Genomic DNA, 27,188 nt, shown 5'->3' on the forward strand with positions numbered 1-27,188 from the left:
GCCAGACTCAAAATCTCCCAGTTCTTCTCACTAAATTTGGATGGTTGGCTCTATTTTTTGCAACTGTCCATCTGCTAGCCACGAATCAGATGATCAAGATAATCTGATTAGGTGATTTTCGGGCATGACCCATACCATGGCAGGGCTGAATGAACAAATGACTGGAATTGATGGAAGGTGGGTTGTACCTCTAGAACTGTTGGTCCAAGCAACAAACACCATCTCAGTACAGGTCATAAAATAAAGACATCCATGCAACAGAAGAAAATTGGTGGGCATAAATGACAACAGAAATAAAAAAATAAATAATCAAAAGAAACCGCAATTGTAGAAGAATGTATTCACAAGATGTCTCTGTAATACATACATCCATGAATTACTCACTAAGAAGAGAGTTGGCAATGCCATTTGCATATCTTACAGTCCGGGATTGAATATTGTATTCGGCATGTACCATATTGTTCACCATCAGGATACAAGGTCGTATCGCCCCGTATCACCCTGTTCAGCCAATAAAAACATATCATTCAGGGATGAAACCTGTATGTATCGGGCGGTTGATAATTGCTTAAAATATGATAATAAGGCATCCTATAAGTCCTTGCCAAATCTATAACTTTATTATTGATAAATGAAGGATAACTACTAGGTGCATTTCTGATCATTTCTTCAATGGTGATGACCTGTCCACAATACACTTGGCACAGATGTATGCCACTCCAGACCATCGTTTTAAATATCGGCTGATACGCATCGCATCACCTGACAGGTATCGTGAATCAATCGTCGATGATACGATAAATCAATTCTTATAGTGTATCAAAGAAAAATTCCAATGAAAAAAAAGAAATACAAATTTACATATTTTGTTATGTAATACTTATACTAAATATAATCTCATTTATCAATACATATAAATATTTTTTAATTGCAAAAAAATATATGCAAGGATATACAAGAAAATTCACACCGATAGGCCGGATAAATTGGTTGCGTTGGTCCATAAAATACATATTGTATTATGTATTGGTGGTCATCGATATGGATAAAATACACGATAATTTGAACCATGCTCTAGACCCTCCACTGCTCCACATCAAGAGCCCTGCTATGGATGGGGCCATATCCAAATATCACAGTGATCAGATGATTGTGTCCATCCATTTGGTATCTATCAAACAATCGGTTAAAATAAAATCGATAGATCCAAATTCAACAGTTGATATCAGATGGTTATGACTGTCCAGCAAGTGTGATTTTGGGCTATGCTCCACCCATAATGAGGCCCATGACTAGGGGGATTTGGATTGACATGCATATATGCCACGAATATCACCACCATTTGAGGAACATTGGAATTTATTATAGTCTGGCCTGAAAATGAATTTATCTCCAGGAAGTGCGCCTTGAGCCAAAGCTCATCTAGTTTCAAAGACTTTTTCCCCCTTTTTTTCCCTTTCAAGACATGCACATATACACTGGTTGAGTTGTGAAGCTTAAATCATACTAATCTGAGAAAATAATAGACAATAATGCACAAACAGACCTAATTCACATTGAATAGTGAATATTCTATTTCTCTAAAAGCATTGCCATTGTTTTAGCACATATTGGCTTAAAATATGTCCAAAAATTGTTCGAGAGAAGGAAAGGATACGGCACCTTTTATGGGGCCATGAGTCCTTCGATTGTGTAGGAAAGGGACTGCGCCCAGTCAACTTTGAATAACAATGTCTGTAATGTCTTCATCACATCATAATCCGGATCGAGCTTGCGCTGCCATCCCTACAGAAAACCAAAAAAGAAAAACAGAAGAAGAAACACAGATTATCAAAATTTTGATAAATTTAGATTTTTTCCCTTTCTGTCCTCAGTGAGCCCATCTAAAAAAATAAAAATAAAAAGTAAAAAAGCTCTTCACTTGCAAATCTGTTGGATGGTGTGCATTTATGAAGGATACAGTTTGATCTGGCACTGATCATTTGATTGCAATTGCAAATGCCTAAAGACTTCAAGAAACTAATGAGTTACAGGATTTTGCTAAACCCACACATATCTCTATGCATGGATCAGCTTGTGTGTCTTGTTCCATTGAATAAACTCAATACACATACAATGTAAGTGGATTTTAAAGATAAACACAAATCTTCCTAAAACCTATCAACTAGTGTATAGAGATGCATGTACAGCTATGCATATCCTATCTTCTAACAAAAACCAATAGACAGTCTTTGTAAGGTACCCTACAAGATATAAAGAAAACAAACTCTGTAGCAAATTGATGAAAACTATAGCTTGTGGGGGTTGTCATGGAGGAAACACTCCAAACCACCTCGCGAAGCAGACTGGGCCAATTCTGCCAGAAGGTTAAGGATGTGGAAATTAGAGTACAGTTGCATGAGGTGTGAAACGAAGTGGCAACAGATTTGAGTGCGAAAGCAGGGAAGCGGCTGTTTCAGAATGTAAACATGTATAAATAGGTAGGAAGCGGAAGCAGGAACAAGAGTTTGAAGCATGATTGGCTAGTTAAAAAGATCCTGCAACTAAGAATCAGAGTTGCCACTAGCTATTTGCAATTCCACGGATGTCTAAAAGACCATGAGTCAAATTTCTAATAAGGAATTTGATTTTATCCATAGACTCCAATAATATGGTCTTGAATTGAAAGGATTCTGGGCAAGGGCGTCAGTTAGAGGGAAGGCACCCTTCCTTGCACATGTTAACACTGTCTCTAATTGGTGGGAGATGAGATTCTCAGAACAGAATTTTGGGTAAATGATTAACAATACTAAACTGAATAAATGAAAAGATAAAGGACCTTATAAGATAGCTTACACGTTCTTAAGAATTACCAAAATCTTTCCTAAAAAATCTATAAATAGATCCGTCTTCCCATGATAAAGGGTCTTTGGCTATTAATTCCCTATACACTCCCATCCTTCCCTTTCCCCTTCTTGCCACATTAAAACCAAACTCTCCTAGTAGAAACCCCTGCAAAAATAGAGTGAAATGTGAGGAACATTGTAAGAGGAGAATGGTGCAAGGATTCAACTCTTGAATCAATCCCTCACAAACGGCTAAGGAGAATACCTCAACCCTCCTAGATTTTGACAACAGCTCCAACAACCATTGCTAGGGAGGATTCATTTGAGCTTCCCTCCAAAACATTGAATCACATTCTTCCAAGGAGAGCATTCATAAGTCAAGAACCTCTGTCAAATCGAGCAAGAACAACATTGAAGACGGAGTTTCCGACACAAATGCTAGCTACATTTTTCATTACAATACTAAACCCTTTGTCTATTTTTTTTTTCTTCACATCACCGAAATCCTATTTCAAGGATTTCTTTCCCACAAAGTGAAGACCATGTTTTGACATGGGCAGAGAAGAGTGTGCCAAGTGGAAAGTGAAGAGATTGAAGGGGAAGAGAAGGAAGAAAGAGAGAGGAGAAAAGTTTTAGGGCAACAAGTGTTAGCCCAAAAGATTAACACACACACACACACACATTAGGAAGAGAAACATAGTGTTCCACAGGAGTACACAGATAACACAATTACATACATACCCACACTCCCTCCTAAGCTGGAGCATGTATATCAATCATGCCCAGCTTGGAACACATATGAAGTAGATGATGATGATCAGCATGGGCCATCACTCCCCCTCAAATACGGTAGATTGAGCTTTCATCAGCCATTGAATCTTCTTTTGAAATAGAAGGCCAAGCCAATCTCGACAGGCATCAAGCCACTAAATTGCCAATCACATGCAAAATCCTCTCAAAGACGTGCAATACTACAAAACAGGTGAGTGAACCACACTCACAATAGTTGAGATGGGGACTACATCCATAATGGCATGTGAAGACAAGTGCAACAGTGCACAACATGTGAGTGAACTACACTCACTACTGATAACAAAAGGCTAACAAAGGAAGAAACGATGAATAGAAAAGGAAAACTCTAATGCTAGTAGAAATCTTTCACATCAGGTGAGATTAAGCATTACGTCAAACATTTTGTGTCCATTGTACCGCACCTAGACTACTTCACCTTCACTTGGTATATATAGACCTGTGATGATGCCTCAAAGCATGAAAGGAGACACACCAAGAACACTTTCAACCCACTACAATACCTCAGAACATCAATCACTAATCATCCTTGAAAACAATCCCAAAAATTTTTTAGAAAATTGCAAAACACCCGATGTGCAGCCAATGGGGGAAGAAGCTCATCTCAACTAGACATAAAACAACCCCAAATTTACCCAAACAACCATCATTCATCAAACTTTACCATATATGGCCACTAAACTAGAGCGATAATTCAATAAATAAATAAAATAAAATAAAAAATCGCCGAAACATAGCTATTTCTGCATGTACAATGAAGCTATTCCATACAAAACTTTATAACTCACTAAAATCTAATCCTAATCACATGAAACTTGTTGCTATGGTTGGGAAACACTCAACCACACCAAATACATGTGAAGAAACACCATGAAAGTCCTCGTAAAAAAATACAAAGGAAAAAAGGAAATCTGAACCATTTCCCTACTTTCTCTATTTTGCATGAAACATCCCCAAAAACTCAACTAAATATCCTAAAAAAATCAGCATAAATTTTCTAAAATCAAGCTCTTTGAGATCCCATACCTTTTCCCATAAGAGGACTATCTGACTGTACACTGCTGATGCCATTCGTACAGCCAGATGACGTCAGCAGATGGGCCCCACTATCCTAGACTCTGATCAGCCAGGAAAAATGCTCTGATAACTAGTAGAAAGTGAAGAGATTGAACTGAAGAGAAGGGAAAAAAAAGTTTTAGGGGAGCAATTGTTAGCCCATAATACTACACACAAATGTATAAACATGAGAGAAACATATAGTGCTCCACAAGAGTACACAGATAACACAAACACACAATTACATATATTTTCCTACTTGCCATCTCTTCCTCTTTCAGTGAGACCTCTACCCGGAATTTGGAAGTAGAGACCACTGGTGGAGTCAAAATTTTAATCTTCAATTGCATTAAAGAAATTGATTCAATGATTCACCAGCCATCCGTGGAATTTTAGAGTCCCAAAATCCAGCTAGTGGAAACTCCATGACATTTTTTTACGCCCATGATTTTCTGGAGGGTTTGCTGGCCTATTTCGCAACTCTCAAATCCAAAAGTTGTCTTGCATAAACCAAAATGCAACTATAAATAGACATTTAGGTGCCCAATGCCTAACCTAACAAGGAAAATGACACAATTAAGAACATCTTAACTAATGATTGTTAAAAATACAGAAAAGATTTGGCAAATCAGCTAAGAAATATAAAACACCACAACTGACTTGCCAAGCTATCCATACACAAATAACGAAATAACTATCCACCCTTGTGAAATTTCACTTCATTAAACCAGAATAGTCATGTCACAAAAGAATACACAGGTAAAAAGTTGTCAAACTTGAAATTCAACAAAAGAAAGAAAGAAGGAAAGAAAGAAACAGAATACTGCATCTGAAAAATTCCAAACACAGACAAACATATATTGAATAAATGCTTAGTTATTACAAGCATGCAGCCATTCAATATCTGTACTTGAGAAATCCAAGTGTACTAACAAAGATATTACCTCGAGAACCAAAATGGTTACCATCACAGTGCAAACATTGCCATCAATGTTGACTCTGTGGCGCCGAACTTGCTCAAGTAATTGACGCATGCATTCAGCTGGATGGACAAGATCACCTTCTAGGGTACCCCAAAAATTGAGCGACTTCTCCACTTCCTAATTCTCAGCAAAAGGAGATAATTATCTAAACGCCAATCATCATATTTAAGGAAATAAAATGGAGGAAGATTTGTAGGAAATTATGAATTCTTCTAAAGCTTGGGCATAACCATGGAAAACACGTACAAGCACACAGAAACTGAGGCAGTAAGAAATTAATCAGTTGAGATATCTGTGTAAGAAGTTAAAGATGCATTATACATCTTGAAAATCCAGTTTCTTTTATATTTCCAAATTTAATGCTTGAAATCTGTACCATTTAAGGATCATCTTGATGATATATTTGCTAAACTGCGTATGAAAACCCATAAATATATACATAAATCATACATGTGCATGCATGCACATCCATGAATTCATCCAACCATCTCTCCATCTGCACGTACATACATACATACATACATACATAAATATACAGGAAAGGCAAGTTGGCCACTGTCAGTAGTTACACATTGTTGGGAGTGTTTAAGAGATGAGCCATACATACATCATACATGCCAGTAGTTATTTTGTCTCTGCATAATAAACTTGTCATTTAAATGGATTAGTTAATGAAGGGTGTGGAATCATGGATCGATTGGCGTTTGGAGAGATATATGGAATGGGTAAGGAATGTGTGAACCCTTATACTTCAAGGCATATGGCTAGAATTGAGTAGGATGATGTGATGGGAATACGAACGGTAGAATAGGGGCATAAATGCATAAAGAAGAGAATGAACAGAATGAATGTTGGATGAGTGGTGTATGGATGGCTAAAATCAAATAAAAGGTTATTTGGATAATCGGGTGGTCCAATAGTCAAGTGGTCGAATAACTAGATCTATGGTTTATTGATTGTGGTCAATCAGAATTGTAAATGGCTAAGTGTACATAGAGTTATGTGGGTCTAAGTGCTAGTATGGTGCGTATGTGTGTGAAGTGTACATACATACATACATTACATGCTAGTCCAACCATAAAAATCATGGGATCTTTCAGATATGGGGTGGGCTTATAGGGTTCCCTTGTTCAAGGGTTATAAATTTAGAAGAGGTGGATAATTTGCATTTAGATAGTGTATAGTATGCTTTTAGGGTTAATTGGGTTGACTCCCCATCTCCCTTTTGCCTGCTATTTCTTTTCTGCTTTATTTTCTAGTTTTTTTTTTTTTTCCCTGCTTTTTCAATAAAATATCATCACAATTCAATAACAATTACTATTTCAATAGCAATACATATAACAATAACAATAACAATAAAAACAACAATAACAACAACAACAATAATAAATTGATGATGATGATGATTACGTTTAACCAATAGCAAAACCCATTGCTGGTGTTTTGCACTTGACCATTTCCTTAAACAAAATTTATATTTTCAGAGTAAGAGATCAACTCAGAAAGATAACTTAGCTACTAGGAAATGAGAGCTTTGCTTTGCCCACAGGTACCTTTACACCCTGCCACAGGTCTCCAAATCCAAGCCAGTCAACTTATCGAGTGGTCCACACACACGTGGAAGCAACATGCGGTTTAAAAGAAATGCCAACGGTGTACATTCAACATACACCTGGGTTTGTCTATTGAAAGCACCGACCTCATTCTGGGCGAGGTCATCTAGATATGAGCCCACTTGATGTATGGCTTAGGATGTAGCACACTATGTGCAGAAGTGCTTGTGTTTGGCAGAACTCTACAAAATTAACAAGGACAAAATCACTTAGCCAATGAACATACAGAAAAAGCAACTCAATATCTAGAGATAACCGGAGTACACAGGGTGACATAAGAAACAGCAACCGAGGTGTTATCTCAGAATCATTACCAATAGAAGTCTCATTTTAACTCCCTCAAGCATAAGGTCATCAAAACTAACTACTCACCTCAATGAAAGCCTTTGGATTTGGGCATTTCTGTTGTTTTGACAATCTTAACGTGCACTCTGCAGCAGTGCGTCCATCTCTAAGAGCAACAGCCCTGAAGAACTCCAGCAAATTCACACGATCAATCCTAGAAAGCTCAGCTGTCATGCCCACGTCAAGGAAAACAATATGAGGTCTGGACTTAAAGAGCCGCTTGCCTGAAGTCCTGGTCTCAGCTGCCCAGACAAGGATATTTCCCGGATGCATATCTGCGCAATGAGGAATTACAAGCCTCTCTCTCTCTCTCTCTCTCTCTCTCTCTCTCTCTCTGTGTGTGTGTGTGTGTGTGTGTCTGTGTGTGTGTTTAGGATGTAGGTATTCAATAACGGTAATGGTGGCCGTAATGGCCAGCCTTATGGCTGTTATAATACGGGCTGTAATGGCCCTGTAACAGTCAACTTTTTATTTAAAGAAAACAATGTATTGGCCATGTATCAACCCCATATCGGCCCATTACATGCCCATAACGGCTGTTACAGCCGTTGAAGGCTCCTTACGGGCCATTTTGTTTCCAAATTGGGTCTTACGGCCCCATATTGCATAACAGGCAACATCATTACCGTCATGTAACTGCTGTTACAGCTGTTTTTGAATACCATGTTTAGGATTGTCCCATTGAGGAGATTTTTTCGCCGTGGTCCATCCATTTAGGGCCCATCATAATCAATGTTCTGGATCACCAAACCATGGGAACCACCTCAAAAGCCAAGGACCTGATAATACAATGCATATTCTTGGGTCAAGGATCATACATCCTCTGCAAAAATATGGAGTTCAAGTCCCTAGCTGACTCTGCCCAAGAGATGAAAAAGATTTGAAAACAAATAAATCAACAAAAACAAGTCAAAAGTTAGACTTGGAAAACTTGAGAAGAAGCCACAGGTGTAAATTTAAGTTGTTTCAAGTTGGATTTGAAACAATCAGGATTGCAATTTGGGTGCTAGTCCCCCACTGTGAATGGAGAGGGCCAAGCCCGACTCTGGTCATTTCCACTTTATCGAATTGAACTATTGCAATGCAATGCAATTAAGCATCCAAATGCAGCCTTAATAAACATTGTAAATGTTTTTCGTCAAAATAATGCAAATTAAGTCACAACTAGAATTAGCGACGGAACATAAAAGAAAACACCACAGACTTGCACACAATTCACAATTGCAATTAAGCATCCAAATGCAGCCTTAATAAGCATTGTAATGTTGTTTGTCAAAATAATGCACATTAAGTCACAACTAGAATGAGCTACTGAACGTAAAAGAAAACACCACGGACTCCCACACAATTCACTGGATACAAATTTAAGGGCTCTTTGGATGTATAGAATCCATCATTTTTTAAGGGGTAACAAAGAAAATTTATCATAAAAGAGAAGGGAAAGAACAACAGGACTGATGGCGAAGAATCATCAGAACTAGTCCAACCCTAACTAACCACAAAAGACACCATAGAGATATTAGCGAGAATAGTGGACTTTGCATTCAACTATGAGGCACTTGGCTTTTAAATAAATGTACTCAATCATGCTCGGCTTGTCTCAGAAAGTCCTATTGTTATGTTCAAGCCAGATCCACCAAATGCCAGCAAGAAAAGCAATTTGGCACAATATCTTCCCTTTTGTCCCATGACAACCAAGCACCATGACATGAAGAACTCGCCAATCAATCATACTTCTAGATCTACACGAAGCTACTATGCATAAAGAGGTGGCCCACAGATTATGCATCTTGAAATCACAAAATGCATGCGTATGGAATGATGATTTGCCTGCTCCTTAGGTGATCAATCATGAGAACCTTGTCCTTTCTGACTAACCATCTGAAAGCCAGGACATGAGATGGCCCGAATATTTCCAAATGTGACGGATAAGGTCCAACACCTAGAATCAACCTGATTTCTCTAGATTCCACTCCATATGTTCCTCTCCTTTGGATCACCACCTTGACCTTCTAGAACACCATGAGACAAAATTATTCAAATTCATCATCATATAGATTATTGCAAAGAAGCAGAGGCCACAATCTGCCCCCAGAATAGGAGACACATTGAGAGACCCTTGCATCTTGCTTTAGAGTCACTCTAAAGAGGTGTAGGAAGGTGTCTGTCCTTCCAGAAATAGATGCAGCCACCATCCCCAAGAGAAAGGAGACCTCCCTCCCTTCCAAAAGGAGAAATGACTCTAAATACTGGTTTCCAAATAGCCAGAAGCTCTATATTGTGAGAAGATTATAAGAGTGAACTATCCACCACCATCTAGATTGTATTTGGAAACGATAACCGCAGACCTGTATTCCTCCATGAACCTCTCCAGCTCTATATTGTGACCGTTGATGCCTGATCAACTCAACCATGTATCAATTGGATCTTGTAGTCTGCATTTGGAAGTAGCCATGAAATCGACAATTGGCCCAATGGCCTGAACTAATTTTGGTCAAATTTGGCAGTGGATTCGCTTTGTTTTGAATTCAACAAGCATTTTGGGGGGCATAGAAAATAAAACCCAATTAAGAGGGTTATCGATTTTCAACTTTCTGCCCTAGAATATTAATTATGTTAATTTAAATGAGTTGAAATGAGCATAATACCAGGAATCTGATAAACCATGATCCAAAAATTCTAGATGTTGAGATTGTGTTTGGCTTCATGCAGTGTTCGAAGTATTGCTATCGCTACAAGTTTCCCTAGCCAGGGATACAGAAACAATATCGATATCGCCAATAATATCACTGATAACCGGAAATGCGGGGAAACATGGGAAAAACGGTGGAATTTTCAACGAAACTTCAGGAGTTGTTAAAATGTACATATTTGCATATTTAGAAAAAAATAAAATAAAATTGTAAAAAGAATGCATATATAACAAGTTTCCATTTAATGGAGCCTTAAAAGCACGTTTTGTTTTAAGAAATCAGTCCAACCATCCCATCCGGCCTCTTTAACCATCCAACCTTCCATCCAAACATCCATCGATATTGCAAAATATCAATAGCACATGATATTTTACCAAGAAATCATCAACAATTGGAAAGGAAACAATTGTGGTCTCAATATCGTGCACGTTGCGATATCGATAATATCAAGATATTATCAATATTATCAATGACAAATTGAGCACCACATACAATCATGTGCCCATGAAAAAAAAATTGAAATAATTTTTTTCTAATAAACAAAAAATTGATGATATCAACACGTTGGCAATATTATTGAAATATCGTCAATACACTTATGATACAACCATTAACTAGAATTTACATAGTAAAAAATATTGGTGATACATTGGCGATATTGATGCATTGGCAATACAAGCGACACCTAGAATTTACATAGTTGAAAATATTGGCGATTACATTAGCGATATTGATACGTTGGTGATACTTAGTGATACATTACTAATACTTGGACTTTCTGATACTACCAGCGTTATCAATATCGCTACCAGTGTTATCGGTATCGCAGAGCTGGAGATAAACATAATATCGGAGATAATTCGAACACTGGGTCATCATGTTTACAGTACAAGATATTGGAGTTCATCTCACCACCAAATACAAATCACAAGTGAAGAGTCAGGATTTGAGAAGGAAAAAAAAATGGAAGTTACAAAATAAAATTGACAATTTTTGTGTTTTGAAGGAAAAAAACTAAAGAAAGATGGTATGGAAATTACATGAAGTTGATCAATGTCGATCAAATGGTATGAGATTCAAAGAGAAATGTAGTTGAGGTTGGAGATGTATCAAACTTCATATATTAAAAGAAATTCTGTAAATGATTAAAAGAAATGAAAACAGGCAAAAAAGGAGAGAAGCAGTAGAATCTTGGCAATGTCAAATTTCAGCATTCGAAAGCTGATTAAACCTAGTTTGCAGGTCCAGACCAAATCTGGCTGGCCTGAGCTGATTGAAAGGATCAAGGAATTTGAGAGAAATGAAATTTGATGATACTCGAATTGTCAGAGTCTGTAATTCTGAATTACTGATCTTTCTGTATGTCTTAACCATGGAAAATTAAATGAAAGAAGTCGAGCGTAAGCATGTAACTGCTTCATGGTTCCTAAAAGGTCACATGAAGTCACGCGAAAAGATCACTCCTATTCTTGTCTTTGAAATGAGCAAACAATGCAATAAAAATCATTTAATACCAATCAGATGCTTAACACAAACCCATGACTACAGAACACTAACCTGATCAGATAACCAAACATGAGTATTGCTGACACTTTGTACTAGCAATTCCTACCCATTGTCTTAATGGATTTGAAATTCTTTCCCTTCTCATTTAGAGGGTGTTTGTTTTTCCAATTTCCACCATAAATGGTGGTAAATCAACAACTATTACTTTTCACCACCATTTGGAAGGGGAGGATTGAGCCTCGAAAACCGTGTTCACTCGGACAGGGATTGCATGAGGATAATTAGTGGGTCCGACTGTGGTGTATGTCTGATCCACACCGTCCATCCGTTTTACCAGCTCATTTTAGAGCATGAGCCAGATCCAAGGCACATGTGGACCACAACACAGGAAACAAGGGGCTAATGATGTCCACCGTTGAAAGCTTAAACCTTCCTAGGGCCCACACTGATGTGTATATTTCATCCAACCTGTTCATACGATCACATTTGCATGGATGAAAGGAAAACATAAATATCAGCATGGTCCAAAACTTCCATGGCCCACAAGAATTTTTCCTTGTTTCTTGTTGTGTGGTACTGTGGTCCACTTGCGGTTTGGATCTGCCTCAATTTTGGGATCATAATCTAAAATGAGCTGGTAAAACAGATGGATGGTGTGGATCAGACACATACTCTTTCTTCCTTGGTGCGTCAAAGCCATTCAAAGAGCCATAGCTGTCACTGTCACATGAGAAGACTAGTTGTAATCCTTAATGTAAATAATAATTGCTTATTTACCACAATTTACGGTGGTAAATGGAAAAACAAACACCTCCTTAATGAAATTTGTTTATGCCAGAAAAAGTATATACATTGAAGAGGGGTTCTCTTCCACTGAGTATGAAAGTTAAGCAGATGAAAAAACCAACTACTTGGTGGTTAAAAAAATTCACTTCTTACAGGAGAGTAGAATTTAGTAGAAAGCACACCAGAAGCATCTTCAGGAGTGCATGAGTCCCAATGTGAGCAAGAGCCCTTTTAATCCGAGTATTTCCCTTGAGTTCATCAACATAGTAGGAAATGCTTTCTCCTTGCTCATACATCTCAACCAAAACTGCTGGGTGCACGAGTGGATACAAAGGCTTCGGGAAGGACACATCCTTCCATCTGCGGAAATTATAAATAAAACGGTTCAAGTGGGCAGCCTCCCTTGCCAGATCAACTTGAGACATCATGAAAACAGCAAACTGTTGTATGCTTTCATCTAGTCTTAACCAATTCAACGTAGGGATGAACTTTGAAATTTTGGCGAACAAATTAATAATTGCGAAATCCCTCCTGATCGATTCCCCAACTCCAGGATGCCTAACTTTGACAGCAACCTGGATGGGCTTGATTCGTTTACCTGGATATCGAAATCTCAAAGAAGCCTGATGCACTTGGGCAATACTTCCAGATGCTACTGGCACCTCTTCAAAATCTTCAAAGATTTCATAAAGCTCACGTCCAAATGCTTTCTCAATAGTCCTCTTAGTGTAAGCAAAACAATGCGCTGGTGCGTTCTTATGAAGCTTTGCCAGATCAGAACACAGATCTCTGGGAAAGAGATCTGGGCGTGTTGCTGCCCATTGGCCCCATTTAATGAATGCAGGACCCGCTTTTTCTAGAGTAAGATGGACAAGACGAAGCCATGTTCTCCTGAACTGAACACCAAAACAATCCGCAAATGGAGCCATTGCTATAGCTGGCGAGAACAAAATTGCCAAATAGACTGCTCGCAAAAGCAAAATGAAACCCTCTAAAACTGAAGAAATGAAGAACGTGAAAGAAACATGCCCATCTCGTGCTTGCATATACAGCATATTCCTTGTCGGGAAGAATCCCGCATCTGCCCATGACCTTTGAGTCCATGCTGCCTCTCCAACAATGATGGCAAAAACACTAGAAGCAATGTTTGGTCTGGAAAGGGAAAAGCTCACAGCACGAGCAATCCTACTTATTGGTGGGTGAGCTGAGCAACTATAAGAACACGGAAGAGAAAGCCTTTTCCAAGTGACTTTGGAGTGATGTGTCAGCAGATTCTTTGATGAAAGAGTCTTCTCAGCTTTGTATAACATAAATGGAAGGTATTGTCTAGCAGGAAACTTGGATTGTGAAGGCATTCTAATTGTAACAAGTGTTCCATGTTTCCTTATGACTGAAAGGCTGGGTTTCTGGTTTGCAATAATGGAATTCCAGACCTTCCTAATGTTTCGAAATGCCAAAAACCTGCATGCTAGAGAAAGATTGTTAGCTTTTTCACTGATCAGATCTACATAAAATTCTTAAAGAGGAAATATACAATGTTCCATCAAGCATTTCCTCAGCCCCATAAACTGTGCATGTGGGGCCCACCTTTTCCAGATTTCTTATGGTTGGCCCTATGGTGGATAGGAGAACCTGGAAATCTGTCCCCTTGGATAATCCTATCCATTCAATTGGACCCCTGCTAAATGTGGACGCAACCGTCCATTGTTGTTAGATGCCAGGATTGTCTGTCGGGGAGATGAGGCAAGGCCCATCCCAAAAGGAAGCCCACCAGATTAACAGCTTAGATGGGACCCACCTGTACCATTTATGCTTCAAACAAAAGAAATTGTTTCTTTCTCCAGAGAATCATATAATTCCTCTTTTGTGTTATATGTGAAGGCAAACAATGACTTGGGAGATGATTTATTTCTTCAAAATGATAAAAGAGATTCCACAACTTGGATCAAGAATATGTTACGTATGGGAAACCAGGAGGTTTTTTAAGCCCACACATGTGTCGAGCCCTGCCTGTCCACACATAGGCACATTTGCCAACATGGACCAAGTGTTTGAGATCTGGGTTTTCTGTCAGGCATGTCACACTGATTAGATCCTTTGGCACAATAATCAGGCCATAACACTCCTCAGGCAGGCCACAATATTAATAAATGGATGGCTAAAATTTGTTCTATCCATCCATTTGGTTTGTATCCTATGGATCTCTTGAGGAATGAAAGGACCTGAATTTGCACCCAAAAGATCTGATCAGGTTTAGGAGCACAACTCGGGCGGGTTTGAATGGGTTGAGTGTCAACCTAAGCCCAACTGGAACTCAATAGGAACCAATCTGCAACCCAATAAGACCTGAATTCTAACCCGAGGTGCCCAGCCCGAATACAATCCGAATTCCACTTTGCTCAACCCTAAACCAACCCGACCCAACTACATGTGATAATTCCAAACCCAACCGAACCTGACTGGAATTTGCTCAACCCAAACCCAACCCGATTTCAAACAGGTTGGAGTTTCCCAACCCTAACCCAACCCAGGGACCCTGACCTACCCAACCCTACCTGAACTCGGGTTGTTCTAATCGGAGTGGTCCACCTGATGGAAAACTTGGATCTTGCACACCTACTCCATATTGGCAAATGTGCCTGCATGTGGCTGGGAATACTCCACATGTATGTGGACTTAGGAATCCTCAGGAACCCAATAAAAGCAACTACAAAAGTTAATCACTTTGATTTGTGCATTCATCTATTACCATATAATTATGAGAAGATTTGTGCATTAATCTATTACTATATAATTATGAGAAATGATCAACTACGTCCAGCACACATTCATGGGCTATGATGCAAAAATCACACCGATTCAATGATTTAGCCATCTGATCATTAGCCTAAAAAATAGATGGCAAATATTTTATATACAAAAATTGATCCAATAAACAATTCATGCCATCTATTTGTTTGGTCCTATCATGGATTGCTTATGCTTCCAAAGAATCACTTTTATCTAGCAATTACAACCATCCTGTCCATGGCTTAGAAAATGAATGGCTATAGAAAAATGCAACTAAAAGTTACAGATCGTATCATCCATGATCCAGTCGTGATTTTTTTCATGGTAGCTCATGAAATGGGTACTGTACTGATGCAAGGAAGGATGTGATGAGGTCGATCACCATCTTCCTCAAGAATAACTACTCCGAATCCACGGAGCTCTTTGGATTCCTCACAGAGTTTCCTCAAATCCACAAGGGATAAAATAGAAATAATTTCTAATAAATTCGAAAATAAATTGATTGATTATAAAAAAAATGAAATTACAATCCTTTAAATAATGAGCTCAACCCTAGGCTGGAGTTTTAGACTCGAACACCCTAAAAATGTAACTTACTATTTATAGACGGTCATGATTCCTACTAGACTTCCATGGTTTTCGGCCAAAAATAGTAAGTGTCCAATTTGGCCTAACCACGTTATTCTCCTAATTTTTCTAAGCCCTTTTCATGTTGGGCACAACTCTTAAAACTCAAAGGATCAAAGTTATAATCAAACTAAAAGTTACTATTTATAGTAAAAACGAAAATAAAAGGGACTTTTGACCGTCGATCTGGTGGAATCTCGCAAATCCAGCGTCAGTAACCCGGCGTAGCGGGGTTGGGTGGCTAAAGTAGCTTCTCCTACCCCAAAATCATATATGATACGTCAAAAAACTCATTCCGGTTTGCAAGATAGATTGTTTTAAGGTTCTGATGGTCCTGATCACTTCCGCCTCCGATTGGGCCTTCTTTGGTCCATATTTGCCATGAAAGTGTTCGTGACCTGCTTTACATCAGTCCCTTCCACCTCAAAAGAACTTGACCTCGAGTTGTCGTTCAACTTCGGTTCATGATACTCGGTCAGGTCCGCAACGTCGAAAGTACACGAGATCTCCATGTCATCCGGAAGATCAACAACATAAGCGTTGTCATTGATCTTTCGGAGGATCGGTACCGGTCCAATCTTCTTATTCTTCAACTTGTTGTAGGTCCCGGTTGGAAATCTCTCCTTGCGTAGATGGACCATAACATAGTCGCCCACCTTGAACACATTTTACCGCCGATGTTTGTCGGCTTGCTCCTTGTACTTGTCGTTCGAGGCATGAAACTTGGCTTGCACATCTACATGAATGCCCACAATTTGGTCTACCATATGTTTTGCTGCAATTCTTATGCCCAGGAGCTTGGACAAAGGGACCAAGTCAAGTGTGTGGTGAGGCACTCGTCCATAAACAATCTGGAATGGGGACTTCCCTGTCGAGCGGTTCACCATATTGTTGAATGCAGACTTCGTTTGAGATGAGGCCAAATCCCACTGCTTCAGTTTGTCACCTGAAATACATCGAAGAAGGTTTCCCAATGTGCAATTCACAACTTCAGTCTGCTCATCAGTCTGTGGGTGGTAAGCACTACTGAATTGAAGTTATTTACTGAACCGATTTCATAAAGTCTGCCAGAAGTGGCTAATGAACTTCATGTCACAGTCAGAAGTAATGGTCTTGGGAACCCCGTGTAGCCGCACGACCTCTCTAAAGAATAGATTCACCACGTGTGTTGCATCGAGGGTCTTCTTACATGGGATAAAGTGCGTCATCTTTGATAAACGATATACCACCACGAACACTGAATCCATATCGCACTGTGTTCATGGGACACCAAGCACAGAGTCCATAGATAAGTCCTCCCAAGGGCCGTGAGGCACTGGTAACGGGGTGTAAAGGCCTGTATTCTGAGATTGCCCCTTGAAGGTCTGACAAACATGACAGCGTTGCACTGCTTTACCCACATCACGTACTAATTGCAGCTAGTAATACCGCTCCTCAACAAGAGCCCGTGTCTTGTCTTGCCCAAAGTGTCCACCAGGGCCACCTCCATGTAGCTCTTGAATAATTTGCTTCCTCAGATAACTTTGGGGGATGCACAGTTGATTCTTACATACATAGGTCACTGGGATGACCCTCTTGGCACCTCATCTATGCATCTTTGAAGTCCTTGTCCTCGACATACAGCTCCTTGAGATCGTCAAAGCTGACCACCTCATTGCTCATTGTAACAAGTAGTGATGTACGGTGGCTAAGTGCATTGGCCACCTGTTCTACTGCCCGGACTTGTGCTTCAGAACGAACGTGAATTCCTGCAAAAATATGACCCATCTAGCATGCCCACAATTCACGTTAGTGTGACTATTAATAAACTTTAAGGCTTGATGGTCAGTGTAGAAAACAAACTCCCTCTGAATCAGATAATGCCATCAATGTCGCAGCGCTTGCACCACTGTGTACAGCTCAAGCTCGTATGTTGACCACTTCTCTCGGGCTTCGCTGAGCTTCTCACTGTAGAAGGCTACCGACCTACCTTCCTGTGATATGACTCCTCAATTTTGGCATATGAGGCATCACACTCAACCTCAAACGGTTTGTCGAAACTAGGAAAAACCGAAACCGATGTTGTGGACAATCGATGCTTAATTTCAGCAAAGCTCTTGTTAGCCTCATCGGTCCACTAAAATAAGCCTTTTTTCATGCAATCTGTGATTGGTGCAACTATAGTGTTGAAATTCTGCACGAATCGATGATAGAAGGTCGTTAACTCGTGTAAACTCCTCACCTTATGAATGTTCGTTGGGATCGGCCCTTCCTTGATAACTCACACATTTTCATCGTCCACACTGCCCGTGGATGTCACAACAAATCTTAAGAACAATAGGCTGTCCATTAAAAATCTGCAGTTCTTCGAGTTGAAGTACAACTTGTTAACTATCAGGACCTGTAGCACCTGTCTGAGATGTTCCATGTGCTTCGTCTCACCCTGTCTATATATCAGGAAGTCATCAAAATATACTGCCACAAACTAGCTAATGAATGACTTCAACGCTTGATTCATCAGACGCATAAAAGTGCTTGGTGCATTCAATAGAAAGAAGGGCATGACCAACCACTCATACAACCCTTCACTGGTCTTGAATGTCGTTTTCCACTCATCACCAGGCCGGATACGAATCTAATGGTACTTGTTCCTCAAATCGAGTTTAGAGAATACTTTGGCACCTCTCTAGCATATTAAGCATGTCGTCCAACCGCGGTATCGGGAACCGATATTTAATGGTAATCTTGTTAATTGTTTGGCTGTCGACATACATGCGCTAGCTCCCATTTTTCTTAGGTGCTAACAATGCTGGCACGACACATGTGCTCATGCTCTCTCTTTAAAGACTCTTACGGATCAATTCCTCCACCTTCCCTTGAAGTATCTCACTCTTTCAGACTCATCCAATAGTGATGGTGGTTAGGCAAGCTAACCTCATGAACGAGGTCTATGTGATGTTCAATATCCCGCATGGGAGACAATTCATCGAGTAACTCTTTGAGTCAGATTTCTTTGAATTCGTTCAGCAACGGCCTTAAACTTGGAGGAATGTTTAAGGGCTCCGATTCCTCGCCCTTTACCACCACGGCGTATACCTCACCGGTTTCCTTAGATTCCTCCATGAAATCACAAATGGTCAGGAGGGAGCTCCCCTCCACTTTAGAAGTTTCAGGGTGGTTCTCTGGTGCCATAGGGGCAAGGATTGTCTTTCAACCGTCCTTGATGAATACGTAAACATTGTCTTGTCCTTGGTAGGTCGCATCACAATCTGATTACCATGGTCGAACGAGTAACATATGACATGCTTCCATGTCAACCATGTCACAAAGTACTTAATCTTTATAATTTCTACCAATTGAAAACAAGACAATGCATTGTTCCGTTACCTTGGTCTCGTTCACCTTTTTTCTTTTCTAGCCAATCGAGTATGGGGAAGGATGCCTTGTCGTAGGTCGCCACAACTTGTCCACCATCACCTTCAAGACAATGTTCTCGCTACTGCCACTGTCTATGATTACATCATAGACCCTGTCGTTGATGGTGCACCGCATACGAAATATATTGTGTCGTTGCGGGTGCACCTTCTTCCTTGGAGTGTGCAATAATCGCCTTATGACCAAGAATTTACCATGATTCTCGGCCAACCATTCTTCGTCACTAGTTCATTCCTCAACGGCTTGTTTATTTTTATCAAATCTGGGGCCTTCTTCCGCTGCCTCACCTTCAGTGCCCCCTTCGTTAATGGCTAAGTGGGCTGCAAGGTGTTGAGGGCAGGTATAAATGGCCCGGTTGGCCACATCAGTAACAACTGTTTAGCCTTGGTCGACCGTAAGGACTTCGAATCCTACTTGGACCCACAATTGTGCGTGTTGAACGTTGAGGCCTAAATGGACCGCTCCTCGTGTCACGGTTAGCGGTTATAGGAGGTTGAGGATGCCCTCCCACTGGTTCTTTTCTCTCGGCCAACGCTAAATCCTGCGTGGGACTCGTCATGGGGGGCCGAGTCGAAGGATACAACTGAGTAGGGACTCTTGCAAGCTGCGTTTCTACCCTACCGGCCAATTGAACTGCTTCATCCACGGTCCCGACCAGATGCATCTGAACTCGGTCCTGAATTGTCGGTCGTAAACCGCCTATGAACTGCGCTACCTTCCGTGATTTGATCTCTAACAAATCATTCCGTGTTGTCAAACGCTGGAATTCTTCGATGTAATTTGTGACGGTTTGATTCCATTGCTAGTAATTTTGGTATTGCTGGAATAATACCTGCTCGTAATCACTGAGGAGGAATCGTAATCAAAGAAGGCGTCTCATCCGCAGCCATGATCGGATGGGAGCCTTGTTCTGTCAGGCACGTGAGAGTTGTAATTGCACTTACCATGCAGAAACACTGGATTTTAATTTGAACATTGCCAATTTCACTTTCTTATGTTCTAGTACGTCCATGTAATCAAAATACCGTTCTACTTCGGCTAATCAATCGAGGAAGTCTTCTATACGTAATAAGCCATTAAAACTGGGGAGTTTGGCTTTACTTCAATAGTATTTTTTAGCATGATCTAGTCGATCGTCTCCATGGACCGGTCTTCGGGTAACCACGCCACCGATGTCCTCATCATTGGAGCTTGACTCATCTGGTGTAGCCATACAATTCACCTCCGGAAGTGCTCTACGGAAATCAGGGGTGTGTCGTACAGCGATCACGGGTAGCTGAGCATCGCCTTGGGCTCAGGACGGAATTAGTGCATCTGCAATATGGTCGAGGGTTGCCTGCAGCCCTTGCATGTCAACTGACTCTACGGGTGGAAAGCTTCCGTTCTTCCCAATAGATAACGAATCTCTGGATCACCGTCCACAGGATTTTGGTCCATTCTGTCGTTAGTTTCCATCAGCCCTAGGAGAGTCCTCGCTCTGATACCAATTGACGTATGGAAGGACGTGACGATCACTATCTTCCTCAAGGATAACTACTCCGAATCCATGAAGCTCTCTGAATTCCTCATAGAGTTTCCTCGAATCCACGAGGGATAAAATAGATATAATTTCTAATAAATTTGAAAATAAATTGATTAATTATTAAAAACGAAATTACAATCCTTTAAATAATGAGCTCAACCCTAGGATGGAGTTTTATACTAAAACTCCAACTCAAACACCCTTAAAACGTGACTTACTATAAATAGTAAACTTACTATTTATAGACGGTCATGATTCCTATTAGACTTCGTGATTTTCGGCCAAAAATAGTAAGTGTCCAATTTGGCCTAACCACGTTATTCTCCTAATTTTTCTAAGCCCTTTCATGTTGGGCACAACTCCTATACCTCAAAGGATCAAAAGTTATAATCAAACTAAAACTTAATATTTATAGTAAAAACAAAAATAAAAGGGACTTTTGACCGTCGATCTAGTGGAACTCGCAAATTCGGCATGGGCAACCTGGCACAGCGGGGTTGGTTGGCTAAAGTAGCTTCTCCTACCCAATGTTTTAAATATTGTTATCGCATACTGTATCGCACCCTTGGGATATGGATACATATCGGTTATCGCATTGGATATATTGATTGTATCGTGTAATGTATCCCTATTGTTGGGAAATGTGGGAACATTGGGAAATTGGTCGATTTTTTCAATGAAACTCCATGGATTGTTGAAAAAGACATCAATACACACTTGGAAATCACATCAATACACACTTGGAAATCAAAACATTACAAAAAAGGTGCACAAAATAGGGGTTTCCTTTGTATGGGGTCCTAATATTTGCGCTTTCCAACTGAACCGATGCAAGTATATTCAAAGTCTATTCATATAATTTATAAGCGTAAGAAGACATACATGGAAACACAAGCAATACATTCAAAAGTAAAAGAAGAATCGCTAGATTAGGTTACATACATGTTTAGTTTTGTGTTTAGATTAGTGTTCGAAATATCGGTATTGCATTACTTATTGCACCGTTGGGATACGGATACGTATCGGTTATCGCATGGGATATATCAGTTGTATCGCGTAATGTATCACTGTTGTTGGAAACATGGGGAAACATTGGAAATTGGTTGAATTTTTTAATGAAATTTCAGTGATTGTTAAAAAAGACATCAATACACACTTACAAATCAAAACATTACAAAAAACAAGTGCACATAATAGGTTTCTTTGTATGGGGTCCTAATCTATGCGTTGTCTAACTGAATTGATGCAAGTATATTCAAAGTTTATTCATATAATTTATAAATGTAAGAAGATGTGTGGAAACACAAGCAATACATTCAAAAGCAAAAGAAGAATCACTAAATCAGGTTACATACATGTTTAATTTTATGTTTGGACACAAAGATTGCAACCGATTTGGGAGATATTGAATTTTTTTTTAAATTTTTTTTTCATTTTTTGCAACCCGGTCCTTCTCCTCCAAATCTCAAAATCGAATCTCCCAATCCATGATTTTTCATGCAAAACATGAAAAAACATAGATTTGTAACAATTTGACACTGATTTACAGAAATAAAGGATCGAAAATAAAAAATGCTCACCGGATTGAACATGTGAGATATATCCCACTACTTATGCGTTTCGTATCACACAGGTGGGATACAAGAAATATCGTGGGATATATCGCCGATATCGTCGATATTTAGAACACTAGTTTGGATACAAAGATTGCAACTAATTTGCGAGAAATTAAGAAATTTCAATTTTTCTCAAATTTTCAGAACTTGACTCATCTCCCCCAAATCTCGAAATTGAAATTCCAAAGCCATGATTTTTCATGAAAAACATGAAGAATCATATATTTGTAACCATTTGACACTAGTTTAAAATGATTTACAACAAAAACATAGATCAAAAATCGAAAATGCTCACTGGATTGAATAGGTAGGATATATCGACACTGCTTGTGTGTTTCGTATCACACAGGTAGGATACAAGATATATCGTGGGATATATCGGTTGATATTGTCGATATTTAAAACACTACTCCTACCCCAAAATCATATATGATACATTGAAAAACTCATTCCGGTTTGCGAGATATGACTGTTTTAAGGTTTCTGATGGTCCTAATCACTTCCGCCTCCGATCGGGCCTTCTCTGGTCCATCTTTGCCATGAAAGTGTCCGCGACCCACTCTACATCACGTACCCTTATGGACAGTCCAGATAATTGATTGGACTGTCCAAGTGTTCTGATGCAACTAGGGAGCAGTGGATCATTTCTCTACAATTATACATAAATTCTATAGATAGAGGTTAAATAATATCACAACTCTCTTGATTTGTTTTGCATACATTAGGATATACTTAAAATATATTCTACAGATGGGTTCACTAATCTCACACGAATCTCTCTACATGCAACCTACATCAAGGTGCACATACCCATGCAATATAAATGTGACATCCAGCACTGTCATCAGGTGGGCCTCACCTGTAGATGACATAACCTAAAATCAGGGCTGACAACTGGACTTGCCTGATCTTTGGACCAGGTCATCTGCATGATGGTAACTTGTTGAAGGAGGGCTTGGATGTCACACATGTGGCACATGTACCCAACTGTGGATGTGCTTCTGGAATTTAGCAAAAATCTACATTCTAGAAATGTATGTATAAACCTGAAAAAAGGGGAAAATTAGATGGAGGTGCAGCTATAATATGATCCCTACACATAAAGATCCGGACATCGACACAGCAGGGATACAGTTATGCATTTCTCAAAACTCAGGACAGGTATACAGATACAACTACCCCATCTGGCATGTTGATTCCAGCAGGAAAGTGTTAAAGTTCAGAAAATGGCAAACCTAATGCCATAGGATATGATTAAACCGTATCCTACAAGTATTCACATGGCATTTGGTACCAGAATTGGTATCACATCATGCAGATACTGGTAACCTTACAATATATAGGTATCTGTTTAACCTACAGATAAAAAGGCAGGAGGTACCATAAGATGATCAGAGCGAGTGTTTGTACAATATAGTTCTGGTTTTCAGTTTATACAAGTGGAGGACATGATTTAGTAATCCAAATGAGTATATTATGGGCCTCAATTGGATGGTCCATGCACCAAAAATCCCATAGAATGGAAGAGCATAGCCATTGAATATTCCGCTTTATTTCTTTTGAATTTAAACCATTGCTATACTTTGCTTCTCAACCATTTACTCGTTGATCCCCCTATTGAAGGGTTAGGATTTTTCATCTGGGAGACTGTTGGTGCCGCAACTATCCACAGTGCGACCCATAATATCAACAGTTTGAATTACACACTCCTTGTAGAAACTGAAAAGTGTTATGGTACCGTATAAACATTCAGCCCAAGCACTGTATACCTCTAAAGGCTCATAGATCTATCAAAAATAATTATGGATGCTATTTCCTTCTCCAGAAGTAGTTGGTGAAACAATTGTATATACAGTTGATGTGTCTAATGGGTAAAGGTCCATCTCTAGAATTCATTGATGTAGCTATCTAATTCATGCCAAGAGCAGGAATTCTTCAGTTTCTGAAACGATAGAGAGTTGGTGATCAATCTCCCAACCAGCAGCATAGAATAGGTTTCCACTCCCTTAAATAAGAGTAAAAACAAATAATAGCAAAGATAGTATTGATAATCACAACAGCTCATGGAATTTGGCACAAATCCAAGCCACTTGGTATTTATCCCTGAGATTACTTTAAAAAAGAAGAAGAAGAAGAAGAAAGAAGAAAAAGAATGTGGCATAAATTATCATGACAGATCTCATCAGTCATCCTTAATCTATAGAATATTTATTACTTATTATTCAAGTACCTTCCAAACCAAACTCAAATGCTATAAGTCCAAGCAATTCATATGGTGATAAATAAATGACATATTAGAAAATTTTACTTTTTTTCTTTTGGTTTCAGGTTGGTGTTTGCTTCATGAAATCCAGTTGCTTACTTACAATGCGTTTGACTTATACATTTCAGAGATAGGAGGTGATTTGTCAAGCTAGTATTGCAAAATGAGATACCATTCCCAATGGCCTCTTGGAGTTGCTAACCCTCAGGCCACTTAAGGATGCTTCTCCAATCTCATGCACTCCTCTAGATGCCGGTTCATGTTGTACTTCTCTTGGAGTTGCTAAACCTCAGGCTTTTTAAGGATGCTTCTTCAATCTCATGCACTCCTCTAGATGGTGGTTTATGTTGAAGCCCAAGGCAAGAGCTTTTGGACATAGCCTTTATTGAAGATATCGGCAATGACACCAAAATATGACCAAGTGGGTTCTGACAAACATAGAGCATAGAAAGGATCTTGGAGGACCAGTGTTTTATGTATCGCTGTTACAAATGATAATATTGGCTGATATCTTCACTATTCGGTGTTCACAAAAAATCGCCGGTGTTATCATTGATATCAGCCAATATATGCCAATATCTCATGACAACAAAAATATTGTGAGATATCGATTTCTCTTTTATTATAAATACATTGTATCATCAATAAATAGTGCAAAAATCAGAAAATTGAACAAATAAAAATCTAGAAACCTTCAATTTTTCAGGATTTTTTTAGGGTAATCTCTTCCTGGGGTGTTTTAACAATTTTGCTTGAGTTGTTTGACATCCAAAGGTGATTTTGGTGGAGAAATCACAATTCAAAAGTGGAATGGGGTGGAACTCAAATGTGAGAAGAACTTGTTTAAATTTCTTATTTTTCTTTTTCTCTATATATTAGCATAGATTGTAATAAAAATCCATGTTTATATATGATTTTCAAGCATTGACATGGATTTGATGGAGAAAAGAACAGATTTTTGAAGGTGAAAATGGATGAAATAGGGAAAATCCAAATGTCCCCCGTTTTAACCCTTTAAAATATAATGCAAGTTCACTTTTCAAAAAAAAAAATCATAATGCAACTTTGAAAAATTATATGTTCGTGCCGCACTCTTTCATTTTCTTTGAAAGAAATAAATATATATATATATATATATATATATAAATTGAAAAAATATAGAAAGACATTTTTTAAAATAATATAGTTTAATAAATATATTAAGTGGGTGACCCCTTGTATATTTCTATTAACTAACTAGCCTAACCATTTTCAGAAAAATAAAATAAAATAGTTCTTGCAAAATGGCATATTTCGTTCTCTTTAGTTTTTGGTTGGATTGTTTGTATGTTAGAACTTGTATTGCATGATGTCTTAATGATATGAAACCATTTTGGATATGATATCATTTATGATTGACAGTGCATGGTTTTGTCCCGAAACATGGAAAACTAATATGTGTAGTTTTTGTCCCGATCAGATGGCTTGATTTGAGTTACATGTATGTCATATGTACAATTTCTGACTATATCAAACGTCTTTTTATTTGGGTTCACTTAGGCAATTCCTCAGCAAGGGAAGGTGCATTATACTCTAGCTTGAAATTTGGGCAAAAGGACCGTCCTTTTACTCGGCGTTTGGATATGCTATTGGATCGATCGCGGCTATCTTTGGATGTGGGTTTCTTTCATGATGGGACTTGAAAACGAAGGCAATTGCAATCTGACGGCTGCTGAACATTCGCGATTAGATTCACTTGTGCATCCAAACGCAGCGGAATTTAAGTCTGTATGAGGAGAAGAACGGTTTTGGTTGGAGAAGTCGAACGATCGGGATTGAAGGAGAGATTAGATCAAACGGGAGAGGGATTATCAATTGATGATTTGGAAGCAGAAAAAAGACCCGATTTTTATTTTACGTTATTTTATATTATATTATATTATCGCTGCTTTGAATTCTGTCGTAAAAGAAAAGGAGAAGAAAAGCAAGGAAGGAAGAGCTGTTGGAGCTAACCTTGACATGAGGAAGGGTTCTAGCTAACATGTGCTCGTGGTGATCGTTTCTTGCCGGCATTTTCTACCATCCAAGCACCACCATCGTCCGCTGAGACCGATACGTTTCTTCGGACGGAAGCGAATTGCATCCGACCCCGGTCGAACCTTTAGGCGTCCGACCAGATCTGCTTGGGGGCCCACCGTGAATTATCTGTTTATCCACGCCGTCCATCCCTTTTAAAACATCATGTTAAGTAATGGCTCAAAAATGAAGTAGATCTAACGCTCTAGTGTTAAATAAGCATTAAATGCAAGAATCATATATGGTGTGGTCCATTAGAACGTTGGATATGTTTTAGGCTCGTA

General features: G+C 39.1%; 1 protein-coding gene across 4 annotated transcripts; it reads right to left on the reverse strand.

The window, feature by feature from the left end:
• Window positions 1–298: 298 nt before the first annotated feature.
• On the reverse strand, window positions 299–27,188 carry LOC131232939 (uncharacterized). 4 transcript variants are annotated; one of them, XR_009164998.1, is made up of 6 exons: window positions 26,842–27,188; window positions 12,800–14,078; window positions 5,636–5,791; window positions 1,663–1,785; window positions 647–762; window positions 299–501 (listed from the first exon to the last, which is right to left on the reverse strand). XR_009164998.1 is itself a non-coding variant. In XM_058229479.1 (5 exons), exons 1-4 carry the CDS (start codon window positions 26,847–26,849, stop codon window positions 1,666–1,668), a joined length of 1,563 nt encoding a protein of 520 aa, XP_058085462.1. In that variant the 5' UTR covers window positions 26,850–27,188; the 3' UTR covers window positions 299–762; window positions 1,663–1,665. The 4 variants fall into 4 exon arrangements, 3 of the variants coding, with proteins under 3 accessions (XP_058085462.1, XP_058085461.1, XP_058085463.1); XM_058229479.1 differs by having other exon boundaries at window positions 299–762; XM_058229478.1 differs by lacking the exon at window positions 647–762 and having other exon boundaries at window positions 26,842–27,185.

Source organism: Magnolia sinica, chromosome 18, assembly GCF_029962835.1.
Source record: "Magnolia sinica isolate HGM2019 chromosome 18, MsV1, whole genome shotgun sequence".
Taxonomy (NCBI): Eukaryota; Viridiplantae; Streptophyta; class Magnoliopsida; order Magnoliales; family Magnoliaceae; genus Magnolia; species Magnolia sinica.